Source organism: Zingiber officinale, chromosome 2A (genome assembly GCF_018446385.1).
Source record: "Zingiber officinale cultivar Zhangliang chromosome 2A, Zo_v1.1, whole genome shotgun sequence".
Taxonomy (NCBI): Eukaryota; Viridiplantae; Streptophyta; class Magnoliopsida; order Zingiberales; family Zingiberaceae; genus Zingiber; species Zingiber officinale.
Genome location: NC_055988.1, coordinates 140,436,067 through 140,456,829, shown reverse-complemented (window position 1 = coordinate 140,456,829; position 20,763 = coordinate 140,436,067). Strand labels below are relative to the sequence as shown.

Below are 20,763 nucleotides of genomic sequence, written 5' to 3'. Positions count from 1 at the left end.
TTAACTTAACAAAGTTAAATCCGGATTTATTTATTTATTTATCGTATTCATTTAATTACATTAATAAAAGTGAGAAAGAAGAGGCGTCTAAGCAGTTGCAGTTTCGACGTGCCACGAAAGAGGACGACGACTGACTTTTACACGTGTCGCAGCATCGCGGTTCGGGAAAGAGCCACCTCGAGCTGGTTTCCACGAACAAGGCCGCCCTGGTCCCACTACTCTACATTTCTCTTCCTCCTTTCCTAAACCCAAACTAAAACGGAAATCCAAACCAACAATAATCATGCTCTCGTCTCTCTCCCTCTGTCTCAGTTGGGTCAAGTCCATGTCCTCCTCCTTTAAATAGAAATAGAACACAGGTAATCAACCTCTCTGCTCTCCCCCTTCTCTCCCACTCCCCACCCCCTTCTCTCTCTGCTCACCTCGCCAGATGATCGACGACGGAGATCGGAGTTACTCGCGGCTCTCGGTTTCTCTGGCCGATCCCAGCCGTTAATGGCCGCTCACTTCTTGGTGATGGCCGGCGAAGGCGACTCACCGGAAAAATGCCGCGAGCCGCGCCGGCGGCGGATCGAGACGAGCCCCCTCGAGCCCGATAGGGCAATTGCATCTTCTTCGAGCACAAGGGCTGCGGTGAGGAGGCCGGAGATCGGAGAGGTGGTTGAACTGCTCTGTCCAGGCGATGCGGGAAGCGGGAAGAGGTACCGGGCTGGCCGTAGCGACCAAGCACCACTTCCTGTATCTCTCTCGCCGCTGCATACCTCCTCGAGTTCTTCATCGTCTACTTCTTCGCCATCTGGCGGAGACGCTAGCATTCCGGCGATCGCTTCTAGTTCTATGTCGGCACCGGCACTCGTGGAGACCTCCATCATGTTCGGATTTATATCCCTCTCCGGTAGGTCTAGAGAGATGGAGGACGCTGTATCTGTCCAGCCGGGATTTTTCAGGCGTGATGGACGCGCTCCGCTCCATTTCTTTGCTGTCTTCGACGGTCACGGCGGCTCCCATGTAAATATTGAAACCTTTACTCACCTTTCTTTCTTCGTTCCTTTAAACTAAAAGTACTGTAATCCGCCCTTTAAATGATCGATCGACAAAGTTCGAGGCTTTATGTTTTTAAAATCTAACTCGCCTGAAAACTAATTTGGTTGCTTACCGAATCTTGTGGCCTAGGTTTCGGCTCTGTGCAAGGAACGGATGCACGCCATATTGGCTGAGGAGCTAAGCCAGGGGGAGGCGACCGACGGCGAGGAAGTGGCTTGGATGAGGGCAGCAGTTGAGAGGAGCTTCGCGCGGATGGAAGACCTGGCGCTGTCGGCGTGCGCGTGCGGGAGGGTCGGGCTTCCCCTCTGCAGGTGCGATCGCTCCGGGATCGAGTCTGACATCGTCGGATCGACAGCGGTTGTGGCCCTACTCGACGGGAACAGGAAGCTCGTCGTGGCCAACTGCGGGGACTCGCGGGCGGTGCTCAGCCGCGGGGGTCAAGCGGTGCCTCTCACCGATGATCACAAGGTAAGTCCAGTGACACCTCATGTAATTATGTTGCCACGAGTATTGCGTCTTCAAATTGGGAGCTAAAGTTTCTAAAAGATGATTCCAAGAGCGTGACACGTGTTAAGTTGGGACACGTTGGACTAGAGTGGGCAGTCACGGGCCCGTGTTAAACTTTATGGAGCTAAATATTAGAGGGAAAAGTTCAAAGATGCTAACTTCTAAAATCACTAAAGTACCTCTTAAAGTCACCTTAAAACTAAACTTTTTTTTTTAAAAAAATATTTCTATAAATATAAAAATATATTATTTAACTAGTTTGATTCAATAAAAAAAAATTCTAAAATGAATAAACGAATTCTAATTTTGTAAAATAAAAATTATTAATAAAGGTAAGATAAAAAAGTTAGATTTAGGATTCTCAATGATAAAAAAAAAATCAAAAGATGTATCCTATAGTGTTGTTAAATGCTAGGGGTGCCTCTTTGCTTTTTTACATATATGGAAAAAAAAATGTGTGGTTGCGCGTCTCATTTGGAGAAAAAAATTCCTCCACATGCGTCGTAGATGTGGATCGAACATAGGTACCTAAGTAATAACTTAACGCCTTTCTATTGCACCATAGCCTTGAGGCCTTTTTTACATATATGGGATAATATGAAAGATGGTATATAATAGTTTTTTTGTATTATTGATTGTTATTAATGTTTCTTGTTTTACAGCCCGATCGCCCGGATGAGCTGGCAAGGATAGAAGGTGCTGGTGGGCGTGTGATTTATTTTAATGGAGCTCGAGTTAGTGGAATGCTTGCTATGTCACGAGCATTAGGTATGATTTTCTCTCATTGTTGCCCTTTTTTAAACTATGATAAAATATTAGTAGATTTAAATTTTATTAGTTTCTCACAAAATCATATTCCATTGTGTACATAACATGTGGCAAAAGGCAATTCGCTCGCCCCCAACGCCCTCGTCAACCCGTCCCTAAGCCAACACGGAGGAGGTAAATCACGGGTGGCTACTAGCCATTAGTGCAAATGGTCAAGATATGAGGGAGGTTATGCTCGGTCACGCCGAGTTTCGACCCCAAGACCTCATGTGGCAACTCCTCGTGTCTTAACCATCGCACCGCCCCGAGGGGACCCATTGTGTACATAACATGATCTTTGTAATAAATGTTGAAAGTAGGGTGATAAATTTGCCATGAAAGGGTTCTAATAAAAGTTTTAGAGCTTTATTTTAGTAAAACTTATAGGCGAACAAAAATGATTAAGACTAGTATTTTTTTTTTTCCATTTTTACTAGTCCAATTGTGAACTTATGATTATAAAGAAAACCTTAAAATGATTTTGTGTGAGATAATAAAAATATGAGTAATAGCAACCGAAAACAAACTAGTATTAACACTTGTTAAGGTCGAGATCAATATATAATTCACACCTTCCAATTTTTTTCACTAGAGCAAGTCTTCCATAGGGCCAAGTTGGAGGAATATGAGCAAGGGACTTGAGGCAACTAGAACTAGTGAATGAATGAATGTTGGTTCGAGAAGGATTGGTTAGGGGCATGACTAACCATTAGGGTATTGGTTAAATTGGTCAAGTTGAAGTTCATGTTGCTGAGGTGGATTTTCTCAATTTGAGGTCGAGATTCTATTGTGAAGCCTCTCTTTTTGTCTGTTTATGAAAAGGAAAAAAAGGTCTCCCTCTCTTTCCCCCTCTAAGGTTGTAGTTATAGGCCTTGGAATTTGTGATTACATCGTTGGGTGTCACCATATATCCTAATTGTGGCATCACCCTTATGTATTTTGTCGATGATGTGATAGGTTGTCAAGCTAATTCCCACGGTAATGCCCATGTGATCTAACAAGGATAGGGTGGGGCATGCCTTGATAGTTGGTGGGGTGCGATAACCCTGCATCCGTTACTCCTCGCATCGAGGCTAATCATGATGGAGTTTGAAGTGAAGAATCTTATGTGTATATTATTCGGCAATTGATCAAAGGACGCACTTAAAGTAGCATAATTCCTAAAGGGCGCACTTAACTTTTAGATTTCCCAAATAGCACACTTATTTTTCATTTTACCCCTTCTGCCAACAGCCGACCAAATTTCACTTTTTCCAAAGCATCCAAGGTGGTGCTGACTTTCTAAAAATAGAACCACACTCCTCTGACTTCTCTGTCTTCAAAAATAGGGAAGTACTGGTTTCAAAATACAACACTGTGGTGGTGATGGTTTTAGTATTTATGCAGCACCACAGCAGTGTTGATTTTTTAAATGCAGCATCACAGTGGTATTGACTTTTGAAATTCAGTGTCACAATAGTGTTGATTTTTGAAATCTAGAACCCTGTTGTTCTGAATACCCAATAGTAGCCATAGGGTGGTGTTGTTCTTTGAAATCCAACACCAAAGTGGCTAGTGGGGGTAAAATGGGAAAAAGTGCGCCCTTTGAAAAATCTATAAGTTGGATACACCCTTTGAGAATTCCACAACTTTAAGTGCGCCCTTTAGTCACTTATATTATTTGTTAGGCACTAATTTATGGTGCCTTAATGATGGTATGTTCACTGGCTTGTGCCATACTTGCCTATCATATTTTTGCCTATTATATTGGGATATTTTTGACTTTTTCGTCAACAAACTATCGACCTATTGCTTGTAGGTTGCTCTTATATCTCAAATATTTTTTAATACACTGTAGTCATCTTGCTTAGTCCAAACTATGTTTCTTTCTTCCTTTTGTTGCCTCTCCTAACATGGGCGCTGGAACCTTTATATAATTATATAGAGTAGGCCCTTGTTGTTTAAAGGCCCTGGGTGAAACTATAAAATATGCTCCAATTTTATCTTCCTAATACTATTTCTTCCAAAAAGAAACTTTTACATCATCCATCATAGAATATATATACACTAAAAAAACAGAGGTAACTCATTTAAAGTGTCTTCGTGATGGATACGCTTTTAAAGGCAAAATCATCAATAATAGTTCATATTCAATGTTTTCCAAAATATTCTTTTCAATGTATAAAATTGCCTATCTTGAGTCATTATGGTACGTAAATAAGATTTTATTAATTTTAATTTTAAAAAACTTCTTTCGGCAAATGCCACTATTATGGGTATTGTCAGTAATATCCTATAAGTAATCATCACATTTGGAAATATATCCATTGTTTTTAAAAACTCTAATATTTGAATGGAAGACTATTTTTTTATTTGTTTCATGAGATTCACTTGGTAACATTACTTGTAAAACTTGTAGTTCTGAAAATAAATATTTTACATCAATATTAGAAGTGCCACCATTTCTTATAGTATTTTTAAGATTCACACAAGAACTCATCAATTCATCATCCAATGAAACTAATTTTGCAACATCATACAAGCATCCAAATATAGATTCAAAATATTGTAACGGTTCAAACCTACCCTTCAATTGTCCAAGAGCAATATCTACCACTAAGATAAAATAATCTATTCGAAAAGATTCTTCCGATGATTGATTTTTCCTTTCAGTGTAAGCAATCTCATCAAAATACCTCTTTCTACAAATTTTATGTTTTGTAGAAAATACAAGATCAATTTCCATTTCTTTTGCATCAACCATAGCAGAAGTAAAACCATTTCTTCTATATTTTTCAAAAAAAGAAACAAGACTAGACAATTATTTTACAACAACATCAAGATGCATATCCGATGCATATACTTTAACTGTAATTTTTTGCTAACTAAGTTAATTTTATGCAAAATATCATGTCAAATAACAAGGCTTAATATAAATTCAAAACTTCAAAGTTCACCAGATGCTAAAGTTTCAGCATCTCTACTTAAGCCCCTAGGGAATAACACAGACGGTGGGTGCATGACATCTCTGGCGTAATGGCCAGGGGTCGATTCTCAGGAATTGACGATTTGGGGTTTACACCACTATGCACCTGATGTCTGTGTATCTGCATGTACCTCCCTCCATATCCGTGGGGTCGGCACTAGGGGTCTTTAATGTAGCGGATCTACATTCAGCATCTCTACTTAATTTGCTGTCTTTACTTATTTCTGCTAATTTGAACAAAGCTTCTTTGATTTGGGAAGCTTGAGATAATATTGCTTTGATTGTTTCAATATGACTTTCCCATCTTTTAGTTACAATAATTTTAAAGTTAATCCATCAATATATTCAAGTAAAACATTCCATCTATTTGATGAATTAAAGAACATGGTATACATACATTGACATGCTCCAAAAAATGATTTTACTTTAGTACAAGAATTTGTCATGTCACAAACAACTAAGTTAAGAGAATGAGAACCACATGACATGTAAAATGCTCGAGGATTAATGTCAAGTAATCTCCTTTGCACACCTTAATTTTTGCCTTTCATATTAGATCCATTATCATAACCTTGCCTTCTCACATTATCAATATCAAGTTTTAAAGATTGTTAAGCAACTTGCAATTAATTGAAAAAACCTAAACCAGTTGTATCTTCTACATTTACAAATTTTAAGAAGTACTCTTCTATATTAATTGGAGTCTCTTAAACATCTACACATCTTAATATGAGAGTTATTTGTTCTTTGTGACTTGCATCCAGTGTATAATCAAGAATTACTGAAAAATATTTTACCTCTTTTACATTTTTAATTATTGCATTCTTGACTTTGGAGGCTAGAATAGATATTAACACGTTTTTTTCTTTTATGACTAAGATAATGATAATAAATCTTTTTATCTTGAATGAATCAAAAATGCTCTTGCATTATTGGATCAAAATTTACAATCATTTCAAGTAGATCCAAAAAATTACCATTACCATCTTTATAAATTTTATCATGTGTACCACAATGTCAAATTAGGTATAGCAAGACATTTGACAATAGCAACTATTCTTAGCATAACATGTTTCCAATATTTTGTTTCTTTTTAATTTGTTCTTGCATTTCCTTATCAATTGTCAATGTTTTCTTTAATTTCATTTGTAGTTCAACAAAAACTCTCAGATTAGTCAGGTGTTCAACACTATTTTCATGTTGTTTAAATTTGTCACATAAATGTTTCCCATCATTAGCTCCTCTTGCTAAATTACTTTTAGTGTGTATTACTTTAAATAATTTACAACAAATACAAAATACTTTGTCCAACTCCTTCGAGGACACTAACTATTTTCAATCACGAGTCTCACCATTTGGTAACATTTGAATATAGTAAGTATAAGAAAAGTGTCGAGATTCTTTATCTAAAGGAAACTTGAGAATATCTTCTCTTTTAGGACCTCTTTTCTTGAGTAAATCTCTCATTTTTGTATCAAGATTATCCCAAACTCTTGGATCAAATATGTTCAAATCATATCTAGGTGTTGAACATTGATATTCGTTTGTATGTTGATCATCACAACTGATGCAGTGATAAGGGAGGCCCACCAAGTGCGGGTAAAGAACAGAGATAGTAGCCGACGTGGAGGTCAAAGTCAAGGCGGTCAAATGTCAGGGAACCACGGGCTCACCAAAAGTGGGCCGAGCGGAGGTCGACTTCAACGGCCGATCTGGCTTGAAGGGTTCGATTGGCTAGCAGGTTCATTGGAGCAGATTGTTCATCCGGATGGGTCATATAGAAAGAACATCATATGACACACAACTGACCAGGCGAGTACCGAGCCGATCGTAACTCATGTCCAGTCGGGTAGAGACAATCAGCTGAACCAAACTACAATGAAGAAGAACAGCTAAGATCGACTGGGTAGGAAGTCCCGACCGAGCGGCTACCCTGCTCGGCTAAACAGTGGGGCCCCTCGCATATCTCATAATATCCCTTTGGGAGGTAATGTCACCGACAACAGGGCATGATCAACAGGCAAATCGTACGACGAAAGCTTCTACGGTCATGTTAGGGATTTGCATGCCCTGTTAAAGTATGGTGTTAGAGACACTTTTCTAACATGTCCTTTCACAGGACGGTTGGAAAAATATGCTCGCGCCTTGAGGAGCATGCACATCGCCTACTATAGCACTATATAAAGGGGGTTCATGCACCAGCGGAGGTATGTGCTATTCATTATTCACGCTTGTTCTTTCATTGCTTTCGCTGTTGCTCTGTCTTCTTCTACTGTTCTGGTGACTGACTTAAGCGTCAGAGGGTCTACGTTGGGGACCCTTTCCCTTGCCCGACACTGACGTTTCTTGTGTTGTAGATTAGAGTCAAGTCTTCACGAGGTCAATTGAGGAGCCACATCCCCAATCAGTCTTTTTCACGATTTTCAGACAGGATCATATCTTTAGTTTTGTCAATTTCAATTTCATCTAAATCATTAAAATTTGTATTATTTCGTTCTCATTTTCTACAAATTTTCCATTCTCATCACTTTCATTTCTCATAAATTTTTCATTTTCATCATTCTTGTTTTTAACAAAATCTTCATTTACATTTGATTCATTAGTTAAAATCTGAACTAAGCTTTCTATTTTGTTATATGATTTTTTTACTAAAATATTTATTCAATGAACCTCTCAAGATTTGGGTTATCTTTTTTTTTTTTTTTTTTTTTTTTTGATATCCATAGAGTTGTTTTATGATAATAGATAATTATGAACAATAAGCAATAAACAAAGAACAATAAAACATGATATGGAGAATTTTTCTTCGATTCGTAATCCACTTATATATGACCTTACACAAATATCCTGTAAGTTATAAAAACCACAACAATTCAATTATTTAGGAGATAGGACCTTATTCGTGCAATTAAAGACACGAGTACATCAACTTTATTATAAAAAAATCAAAATATGAATATACCTGAAAACAATAGTGATTAGATGAAAATCGACAAAAAGTGGATGTGTTTTCCTGCTCCTTAAGATTTAAAGGTTCCTTAAGTTGATATAACTAAAAGCAAACAGTTAAGAATCATGCAATTTCTAAAAATGATAAGTGGGAAAAAGCAAGTACGAAGGAATTATAACACAAAATGATAGAAACAAAACATGATTAACAATAAAATGAAAAGCATGAGTGTTTATCAACAAGGGAGCTTCGTCGCGACAAGGGAGACCAGGGCATAGCGGGGAAAATCAACAGGGGAAGCAACTTTTTGATCTGCAAGTTTAAATTCAGAAAGAAAACTTGCAGATCAAAATTCAGCTAGTTTTGTCCTTTAAAAGTTTTTCCTATCTGAAATTTATGTTTACCGGCAATGGAGCTTTGTCGCGGTGAGGGAGGGAACTTTGAAGATGGGATAGGAGAGATAGTTCTTCTATATAGGTTATCCTGAGTTAACCATCCCAATCCACTAGGCACATTCTCCTCATGTTGGAAATTCTCTTCACTCCTTAACCGAGAAAGAAAAGTTAGATGCATTGAGTTTGCAAACGCTCATCACTAAGTCCAAGCTCCTTAAGTAGCTACACTAGGAGGATCTAATTGAAGTTGGCCTATGAAGCTTTATAGATGTGCTTTCTTTTTCCTTGGTTGTATCACTAGGTTAACATACTAATTCTCTATTTCATGGATATATATATATATATATATATATATATATATATATATATATATGTATATATATAATCACCAACTTTAATGATGTTCTCTCTTGGATGAGGAGACGCAATGGTTGAGTCCTCTCCCGAGCTTAGAAGGCTTGGGGTTTGCATGGATAAAGAGGTGGGCTTTGTGTGCCAAACTATAGGTCCTTCAAGTTTAGTGGGTTCTTCGAGATTAATGGACATATCTGACGTTATGTGCCCTTCAAGCACCATGAGCCCTCTACTTAATATTTTACCTCCCTTTGAGAGTCAAACCAATTCATGATTATCTCCTCTCAAGTGGAAATTGAGGAAGGTGTTGGGGAGCCTAAAGAGGCCTTGTTTGCAAGCATGATGGAGGTTGAAGGATGACTATCCAATTTGGGAAATCTTCAAACACTGTGAAGAGTACCTCATGGGCTTTCTTATCCCTGGGTTTGCCATTGAATTACATGGAATAAGCTAAAAAAAGGTCAAATCAAAGAGTGTTGCAATAGTGGTCTGATCACTAATAAGAGGTGGCTTCGTAGAATTGAGTTTGTGATGTTGGGTCCTTGCCCACTTTCAAGCTGAGGACCTAGAGAACTAGAGAAATTAAGGGTTGAGAACTTGGCCTTAAAGATAGGGAGGGGCATAACCAACTATTGCTCTGAAATGATCCAAACTAGCTTAGATTTCATTCACTTGTGAAGTAATCAACTCCTACAATTAATTTATCCTATCTTTCGCTCAGTGGAAAAGGACTCAAAATGTCAATTCATTACTAGTAAAATGGATAAACACAATCTATTAGTATAACTTCCACTACTAATTGTTGAAATCACCAAGTATTTCTAACATATAATGTATTTCTTTACTAGGCTAGATGTATCTCTTTAAAGAGCGGGCCAAAGTATCTAGCCCTCACCACTTTAAATCAAAGGCTTTGGGCTCCACTTGATTTCCACATATTCCTTTATGTAAGTCCCTCAAAACTAACTAGATTTATATTGGGTGCAAACAAAACTAACTAGATCTATATTGCATGAAAACACTTCAAGTAACTCACTAACTAGGAATGTTTATATAGGATTCCATTGATTAAGATATAATGGCTTTGGCCTTTGATAATTTACTGTAAACTTGGGCTTTACCGTATGATAACTCCCCCCATCCAATAAGTGCACATATCTACCTCTAGAAGTATCTAAATGTTGCATTTATTGACCACTTCGATACTAACTAGGGCTATCTCCAAAGGAGTGAGGGTTGCAACTTTTGGTAGGACATTGACTCTTGCATTATGCTAGGGCTACCTCACTGTTTGTTTGCATCGATTGGGAGTTCCCGAACACTTTAATCCTTTCTGTAGATACCTCAATCTCTAGAGTTTGACCTATAGTGAGAGCCATATGCCATTCTTCATTATTCGTTATCATGAAAGCAAACCTTGGGTTCATTTCGAGTTTTACACTGTCCAAGCTGATAAGTTGCAACACAATGCCCTTGTATTTCCTCATAGATAACCCAACACTTCATTTCTTACACTTCATTTCCATTTGCATATAGGAAATTACGTTGAATTCACCTAACTCAATTGCCCAACACAATATCCTGCCTACCACATCTGGGTGTTGCAGCACTTGCCTTAACGAGTAATTCATCATCATATGAATGGCATGACTTTGAAAGTATGTAATTTCTCAACGACTGCATATCATAGTTTAACCCCTTTCATTGTGCAATTTACGAATTAAATAAGCTTTTCCTTTCCTTCCTCTTCAACAACACAACACTTGAAGCATGCTTAGGTACTAACATCTAGAAGATCAACAATTCTCTTAGTGCAATTTGGGATAATGGAGGTAGTCCTTCCAAGGCCTCTTTTATCCTCAAAAGCTTCTCGTTATCCTCTCAACAACTTTGATGCATGGTTGATTTACTTAGAGAAGAAAACACTTAAGGCTACTACTCAACGGTTTAGCTTTTCAATTTGACTTATTGTGAGGTTGTCGCATAACCAGAATTTTCCTTTTTGGGGTTTGCTTTAATTTCCCCTTGATGAACTATGTAACCAAGGAACTTGGCTAAGCCTACCCTAAAGTTATTTTAACAAGTTTAACCTTATTTGATTCCTCATTTCAAATACCTCTCTAAGGTTCCTTATGATCTTTGTGAATTCTCTTTACTACCATGCGATCAATGTATGCCTCCATGTTCCTCTCAATCTGACCACCAAATAACTTGTTAACTATCCATTGATATATTGCCCCTACATTTTTTGAATTGAAAAGATATGATTTTACAGTAGAATGTACTTTGGTCAATTTTAAAGGAGGTGTAGGGCTTGTCATCCTAAGCTATTCTGATCTGGTTGTATCTAAAGGAGGCACTCAGAAAGCTCAATAACTCATAACTTGCAGTGCTGTCCACTATTTCATCTAGCTTATGAACTAGGAAACATCTTTCAAGCAAGCTTTATTAAAGTTGATGAAGTCCATGCACATCTGCCACTTCCCATTTTGGCTTCTTCACTATGACCATGTTGGCTAACATTGTCAGGACTATATTTCTCAAATAATTGCACTTTTATCCGTTTTCTCACCTCTTCCTTGATAATTTTCCATGTTTGTGAATTTTCTTGCTCTTTGTTATACTAGTGGCAGACTAGGTTAGAGATGCAATTGGTGTTCAACCATACGACCCGGGATCCCTAATATATCTTCGACTATCCATGTAAATATGTCTCAGTACTCTATGTAGAGTTGGAGGATGTTTCGCTTCCTAGATTTAATGTCTGATCTAGTCCTTCCTCAAATTCTCTAGGTTATTCCATAGGCTCACGTCTCAAGAATGAACTGGTCCTTGGATGCCTTGCCTTCAGCTTTTTTGTGACCTTTTTTGCATCGGTTTGGGTGGCTGCGTCTCCTTGTTATGTTCAAGGCAGTTTTATAACATGCCTTTGACTCTGCAGAGTCAGCTCCTATCAATTTGATCCTAGTGGGGGTTAGGAATTTCATTGCGAAGCTACTGATGCCAATTGATACTAGTGGGGGTTAGGAATTTCATTGCGAAGCTACCGATGCCCACAAGTATTCTCTTTACTAAGCAGGTGAAAATCTGAAACTTGACCATTAGAGCATTTTGATGGCCTGTCAACGTCTAAGAAAGTGATATCACAACTGTACTCGGGTGCTACACTCAAAGAGAAGTATGCAGGCCTCTTCTTTTCATAAGCCTTGACTTTTGTGCTGCTCGACTCTCCTTCCTGGTGAGCCACCAATGATTAAATTTTATTTTAAACTAATTCGACTATTTCCTCCTTTGGTTCTTTCCTTCTATGTTTGAGCAAACGATGCAGTCATCAATATCATGCTCATGCTCATTATAAAGAGGCAAAATTTATTGTGGTCCTTGTGAGATACAAATTAAGTTGAGCTGCAATTTAGTCATTACTAATCTTTTATCCCTAATCTCCACAAGAATTTTTTATAACAAAGCAATCCATGGGATTCTATTGCTTTTCTTGAATGTCAAAGGACCTTATCCAAAATTCAAAGGATGCATATCTAGTCGGGGCCTTCACGAATCATCTAGGCTTCGAGTCCTCACCTTTGAAGTTTTAGACTTTTTGAAGTGACGTATCAACTCATGGTGTAGGGCTGAAGGATTTTCTTGGGAGTTTATGGCTAGATGAAAAGGTGCCATAAATGAAGGTTTTTCAATTTGAAATTTTGAATGTTTGGAAGAAAAATATTCAGAAGATTGGAAAATATTCAGCAGATTGGAAAATACTCAGAAGACTAGAAAAGGAAATGGGTCTATTCTTTTTCTTTCTAATTTTTGTGTGTGGCATCTTTGTCTTTCAAATATCTTTTCTAACTCTCTCAGTTTCCTGCACCCAGAATATGAGAAACCTTAGTGAAACAATGCAAAAATATTGGGAAAAGCAAATTGATACATGGTTCGTTAGAACGACCGGAACGGGTGTTCCGCCACGCCAACGCCTCATGCCATGTCAAATTTTTAATAAATAACATTAGTTGTTATGGGACGTCGTTCTTGGACGTTATAACAGCAAAAAAAAAGGGCATGGAATGGAACGAAACAGCTTGGAACTTACTGAATTTTTTTTTTTACTACTTTGTTTGCATGTAAGGTAGATTTGATGTTGCTTTGCTTTTTTTTTTAATGTTTTTTGTTATTCAAAGAAGAAAAAAGACATTTGATATGTGCATCACATCACTTCAGCATTTTGCAAATAATGCAACACTACAGATCTATCATGCATAAACATATTAAAATTTGAATATATTCATTTTTGACTTACAGAGTGACTGAGCTCTTCATTTGATTTCTTTTATCATCATTTCCAACATATTTGGCAAACAATCTTGGTTAAAGTAAGTTTTGATTTTTTTGGTTTAATCTACTAAGTTATTAAGAATTTTTTATTTTTATGTGGTTCAAAAAGAAAATATTTGCTATCATATTAGTATGATTGTATCAAGTTATTACTTAAATAGAAATGTCGTGCAGTCTTTGAAGTGAAGGATTAGGTTATGATTGTTTATCATTTATTATTATTGTCTTGTTTAGTATTTTAGGCACATCCTCAAACTCATCATTAATTATTATTTTTAGAAAATGTATTAAAAAGAAATTGAAAATTAAAATGATTCATTATACTCATAATTACTAATAAATTTAAGATCAATTTAATCAGCATAATACTCAAGGAGAATATAATGAAAATTCTTCGTGGTATTAGCTCCGAGAAGGTATAATTTTCATTATATTTTTCTCATTATTATTGTATGATAATTGATGTATTGATTTTTTATGGCTTCATATATTTTATTTTTTAAACTAATGTAATATATATATTTATTTAAATTTTTGCTAATTCTTTGTTTAAAAAAAATTACAAATCAGCGTCGTGAGCGTTCCGTGAAATGATATTGGAACTAGAACAATAGAATCTGTGGCAGTCGCCATGACCGTTCTTATGAACCCGGGATAAGTTACTAAGAAATTTTTTTGATAAAACCTATATTGTGTGCTGTTTTAAGCTCATGAAACATACAACATGATAGGATCGTTGGGCATTTCAAAACATTCACAATGATATTTGTCAAAGAAGTTGTATATGAACTTGTTTAACCAATCTATCAAGACAAAATGGGCATTGTGCCCGTCGTGATTTACCTCTTTCCAGGAAGTGTGGGATTGTTCTGGAGGAGTCGCCAAGGTGACGGTTTTATCTTTTGTCTCAGAAAACGGGCATTGTGATGACAATGAAATTCTTAGAAGTCAAGGAAAAAAATTGTTGGTTCCTTGGCGGCCGACAAGAAAGGGGTGAATTGCCCTGAAAATCAAAATCAACCTTTCTCGACGTTTCATAAATTAAAAAGCAAAGGCAAGAGAATTTACTAGGTTTATAATCAGAGGATTGCTAATCCTAGACAAATGAAGTTCACTCAAGTCTCTTTTGGGCGGAGTAGCCTCTTTACAACGTTGACAGCTCACAAAAGTAGTAGAAGTAGAATAGAAGTCGTTTTTCAAATGTTGTTCTAACTATAGAAATCAAGGTTGCATTTATAGGCCTGATCCGAGCGCTTAGAAGGTTCCAAGCACCTGAGTGTGGATAAAATTTTATCTGCGTCGCAACGGATTGCGACGGAATGGATCTAGATAAAATTTCCAATTCGGGCACTGGAAGGGTTCTGGGCTCTCGGATCACCTTCACACAGGGGTGCCTTGGCAAGGCGCCCTGGCTGAACCAGACCGGTCCAGGCGCTCGGAATAGCTTTGGGTGCCCGGACCAAAGTTGACTTTTCATTCGGGTCTTCCTCTCCGGCTCCGCTCGCTTGGATGATTTCGGCTATCCATAATAGGGTTCACCCAAACTCATTTTCTGACCTTCTCGAATAGTCTTCCGCTTTAGCTTCTCGTCCCTCGGAAATGCGACGCGCCTCCTCGTCTGCCAGCGTACGCTTCTGCAGTGCCTTGTCCCTCGGACACACCGAGCCCGTTGGTTCTCTCCTGTGCCGTCCTTTTCGCTAGCTGCGTCTTTCACTCGACTTCCTATGCTCCTAAGTTCTTGCACACTTAGGCACAAGGTATCAAAATAACAACAGACCTAACTTGACTTGGTTGATCACATCAAAACCATCACGGAATACTTACAATCTCCCCCTTTTTGATATGGATCAACCTAAGTTAAGTTAGGGTAAAACAAGATAAAACATTAAATAAAATTGCATGTTTTGAAACAAAGCAGTAGATATGCAATATTTTGAAAAATATACCTCCTCTTAAACTTAACTTCTAACTCTCTCCCTTTGATCACATTAAAAATAAGGGTTTTACTAAAATAAGTTGAAATTAAAGTCTAAAGGATTGCATACTCGAAATTAAAAATTAGTGACTTATACTTAGGAAAAAAATTTCCTAAATTTTAAAAATTGATACTCAAAATTCTAATTTTTGTGATTAAAAAACAATTTAAAACAAAAAAAATAATTCTAAAATTTAGTTTATTTGTTGAAAAATTTTGAATATTTTTATAAAGGTTAATCAGATACATCGAAAGTAGGAATAAGATTTTCATAAAAAATGACATTAATTTAAGCAGTGATGATTTATTTATTATAGAAGGAGGAATTTTGATAAAAAAATGCTCAAAAATAGTTTAGAGGTTCAGAAAATCATGAGAAATTTTCTGAGAATATAAATGTATACGTATATTTGCAGAAAAATTACTTTTTCGAAAATTAAGTATTCAAGAAATTTTTTATTTTAAATTTAGCATTTATCTAAATAATTCATAAAAAATCAAAATACTTTAAAAATATTTTGTTGGACAGAGAATATTATAAGTAAAATATCTCTGCAATTTTTTTTTAAAATTGAAAATTATAATATTTGAAAAACAAATCATTACAGTAAAAAAAATTGAAAATTTTCTATAAATAGGAAATTAAGTCCTCTTTTTCAAAAGTTGTATAAAGGAATTTATTTTAGCATATTAGGTAATTAAAAGGCAGATATTAAAGTAAATTAAAATTAAAAATATGCACAAATTAAACTAAGCATGATTTTGGAACTCAATATAAGTTCCTTCCTACTAAGTTAATCAAATATTTTCTAGGGATGCATGTTTTCATTATTTTTTTGATTTGACCCTTGTGAAATCTATAATACCAATTTAATCCTTTACAGTTCCTAAAATTTGAAGCAAAAAAATTTGAACATTTTAAATTTTTTATTTTTTCTTTCAAATTGGCATTTTAAATTTTTAACTCATCTAGATCCTCTATTAAGCATGATTTTGCTAAGATTCTTTTTATCTCTAAATTTTTAGTTTTTAATTTGTCATATTTAGTTTTCAATTTGTGCATTGATTTTGCCATTGATTTAATGTCGAAATACAGTTGATCAGGTTGTAAGAAATAGGGGTGTAAATGAACTAAGCCGCACATGAGCTCTTCGAAACTCGATTCGATAAAAGCTCATTTGAGCTCGTTTAACGAGACTCGTTAAGATAAACAAATCAAGCTCAAGCTTCATAATATTCGGCTTGATAGCTCATGAACATGTCCATTAAGCTCATGGATCAACTTTTAAAAAAAATAATAGTTTTGATATTGAATTTATAGATTTTACACTCTACTTTTAAAACATATAGACATATATTAAATTTATATATTCGAATAAAATTATAAATTTTAATAAGAATATTATAATTTTCTCTAAATATATAATTTAGTTTTTAATGAATATTTAAATTTATAATTTATATTTATTAAGCTCGTTTAGTTTCGATAAAAGTTCGAATAAGTTCGTAAGTCATAAATATATTCGTTAAATAAAGCTCGAGCTCAACTCGATTATAAACGAGCAAAACTCAAACATTCAAGAGTTCGGCTCAGCTCGGCTTGATTACACTCATAGTAAGAGGCATACCTCACTTATCATGTCAGATCTGAAGCTTGATTCTCCCCCTGCTTCGCTGCATTCGTCTGAAGTTGCTCCCCCTTCATCATTGCTGGCTTCTGAGGTGCTTTGTTCTTTATGGTTAGCCATCAATGCTAGACCAGCGTATGCTTCTATTTCTGACTCGGATGATGAGCTTTCGTCCCAAGTGGCTTTGAGATTATTGTGCTTGTTTTGCTTGTGCCTCTTGTCTATTTCCTTTTTGAGTTCCGGGCAATCTTCCTTTATGTGTCTTTCTTGACACTGGTAGCATTGAACCTTTCTTCTATTTCTTAGATTTTTTCTGTTCTGCATTTCTTTAAATTTGTTAGATCTAAAAATTTTTCTAAATTTCCTTACCATATAAGCTTCTTGGTCTCCTTCCAGATCTGAGTCTGACTCAGGTTTGTCCTTTTTGGTGGCTTTTAGTTCCAAATTCTAGCTTTATTCTTTTGTTGTACCTGCACATTTGGTTTCATTTAATTATAAAGTAGAAAAGAGTTCCTCTAGGTTCTTATCTCCAGATTCTTCGAGATGTAGTAGGTGTCGATTGTCGAGGTCCATTCTGGTGTCCTGGGAAAAGCGTTGTGCGTAGCGTACCGAGTCCCGGTTGATTATCGTTTTGCCGAGGGTGACTAGTCCGGCGAGCTCCTCGATCTTTGTGTGTAGTTCAGCTACCTTCTCACCTTTTTTCAGATGGATGTTCGTTAGCTTGTTCCGAAGAATATCCCATCGTGTTAGTTTTGCTTCGGATGTTTCTTCGTGGAGTTCCAAGAACTTCTCCCAGAGGCCTTTTGCCGATGTGTAGCTTTCGATGTGATTTACTTCTTGAGGCGATAATATACTTAGTAAGTGATATTCCGCTCTACTGTTGGTTACGAAATCGCTTTGCTCCTTCGTTCAGAGGTATTCTTCTTTCTCTACGCCTTATTGATCTTTTAGAACTGTAAAACTGTACTTAATTATTAAAAGAATTTTAAAGTCGGTTTTTAGAAATACCTCCATTCGGTGTTTCTAGTGTGCGAACTCCCCCTTGAACTTTGGTGGGATAAGGTTTGGTCCGGCCATTAATTTTACTTCGGTCGAAATCAAAATCAACCTTTCTCAGCATTTCAAGCTAAATTAAGAAAATACTTGTATAAAAAAAAACGTAAATGCATAAATTAAAAAGTAGAGGCAAGAGAATTTACTAGGTTTGTAATTAGAGGATTGCTAATCCTAGAAAAATGAAGTCGGAGTAGCCTCTTTACAATATTGACAGCTCACAAAAGTAGTAGAACAAGAATAGAAGTCATTTTTCAAGTGTTGTTCTAACTATAGAAATCAGGATTGCATTTATAGGCCTAATCCGGATACCTGAAAGGGTTCGGGGCGCCTGGGTGTGGATAAAATTTTATTCGCGTCGCAACGAATGACGATGAAATGGGTCTGGATAAAATTACGGGGTACTTACAAAGATAACTTGTGATAATCTTAAACAAGGTTCGCAAGAACGGTTGCGGCGACTATCATGGTTTCTACCATTCTGGTTTCAATATCATTTCACGGAACACTTACAATGTAAATTATATCTTGTATTAATATCACGAAGAGTGACGGAGAGGGAACCAAATTTTCATTATATTCTCCTTGAGTATCATGTTTGATTAAATCGATCTCAAATTTATTAGTAATTACGAGTATAATTTTCAATTTATTTTAATATATTTTCTAAAAAAATAATTAATGATGTGCTAACAATTTATGGATGTGCCTAAAACACTAAACAAGATAATAAAAATAAATGATAATCATACCTTAATCTTTCAAATAAAAAATTGCATTACATTTCTATTTAACTAATAACATGGTTATAACCATGCTTATATGATAAATATATATCGCTAATATTATATTTTTGAGCTACATAAAAATAAAGAATTCTTAATAACTTAGTAGATTAAACCAAAATATTTGAATAAACAGGTTTGTTTGTCAAATATATTGGAATGATGATAGAAAAAAATCAAACAAAGGAGCTGAGCTGATGGCCATAAGTAAAAAATGAATATATTCAAATTTCAATATGTTTATGTATGGTAGATCGATAATTTTACATTATTTGTAAAATACTAAAAAAAAGAAGATAGTGATGTGATCCACCTATCAAATTTATTTTTTTTCTTTAAATACAAACAAAACATTAAAAAAAATCAAAGCAAAGTCGACTCTGCCTTAAATGCAAACAAAACACTAAAAGAAGAATCCAAAGTTCTTTCTAAGTCATTTCGTTCTATTCTATGCCTTTTTTTTTTGTCGTTATAACGCCCAAGAATGCCAGCCCATAGCAACAAATGTTATTTACTAGAAATTTGACATGGGATGAGGTGTTCCCGTGCCAGAACGTCGGTTCCACATCCGTTCCGACGAACCATGTATCAACTTGCTCTTTCCAACATTTCAAATGCATTGTCTCATAAGGGTCACTCACAATATATGAGTGTAGGAAACCAAGAGGGTTAGAAGGCATATTTTAAAGACAAAGATGTCATACAACAAAATTAGAAAGAAAAAGAATATAAAACATATCTTTTAATGTCAACTTCCTTTAATAATAAAGTTCATTTCCTTTTCTAGTCTTCTGAGTATTTTCTAGTCTTCTGGATATTTTTCTTCCAAACATTCAAAATTTCAAACTGAAAACCTTCATTTATGTGACCTTTTCATCTTTCCATAAGCTCCCAAGAAAATCCTTCAGCCCCGTATCAATACCCTGTTTATTTTTTAAAGGAAGTTCATGTTTCAGCATCCAAGTTGGAACAAAAAAAAAATGCAATTTTAAAGTTCAGTATCTGAAATTTCATTCATCAGCTCAAAATAATCTGTTATCCAAAACAGATTTCTAGAACAGTAAATGTTCAGCATTTTGATCTAAAGTAACTACAATCTCAATAGTTCAGAGAACAAATAGCCTTTACAACTCATCACTAAAGCAGCCAACTCCAGATTTGGAATGACAATAAATTTAGAGCCCCAAACTTGGTACAGTCATAAAGCCTCAGGGATTCAGCAGGATGCAGTTTTCCTGTTAGGAAAGGCATTTTAACCTCCACATCTAGAGGATACGAGCTGCCACTAGCTCATGCAATTTATCCAATTTTTGGAAGATCCTTTCATTTCTTTTCTTCAAAATATACCATATGTACAGAGTGAACTTCAGTTCGTCATAGCAACAGATAACTTGCTACATTGTCATGATTCTAACCCAAAGGCTCTTCTGTTACTCAAATCATATATTTGCAGCGATCTGATTTCAAACCAATGTTGAGCTGTCACATTCATAAAATAGATGACACATTGACTCAGAAGCATTTTTCATTTTTTTCACAAGGCACAGCTATTTTTATCCAATTTAATCATAGGTTAGAAGTCTCATATGAAACATCAGCCAACAGCCAAAAAAGCAAGGAGCATGACCAACAAACCGAATAATATAGTTGAATGATGGTACTTGATGAAAGTATAAGATGGTTTGTTATCTCAATTTTATGGAATTTATGCTATCATAAATCGTAAAGGACACTCTTTAGTCAGATTACTTAAATCTATTCAGATTTATAAAAGCAATTCTTGAGATGCTTACTTAGTGGTGTGAAACGTGAAGTGATAATATTAACATTTGAGCTGAGTTAGCTAATGTTGGCCTAGTATAGTCTTGTTTACTTCAACATGATGTCTTTAGACTCCATGGCATTGCCCACTCAATTTCAACTCAATTCTTGAATTTCAAGTGAAGACGTGGTATAAATGGAAAGGTA

The 20,763-nt window shown here is 35.9% G+C and overlaps 1 protein-coding gene across 1 annotated transcript in view; it reads left to right on the top strand.

Annotated features, from left to right (window-relative positions):
• The first annotated feature begins 278 nt into the window (after positions 1-278).
• LOC122042445 (probable protein phosphatase 2C 24) overlaps positions 279-20,763 on the top strand; it is a 29,026-nt gene continuing 8,541 nt past the window's right edge. The window contains exons 1-3 of the mRNA XM_042602574.1: positions 279-1,008; positions 1,174-1,512; positions 2,214-2,319. Coding sequence (XP_042458508.1) covers positions 496-1,008; positions 1,174-1,512; positions 2,214-2,319 — 958 coding nt within the window. The 5' untranslated portion in view covers positions 279-495. The remainder of the gene's footprint in view (positions 1,009-1,173; positions 1,513-2,213; positions 2,320-20,763) is intronic.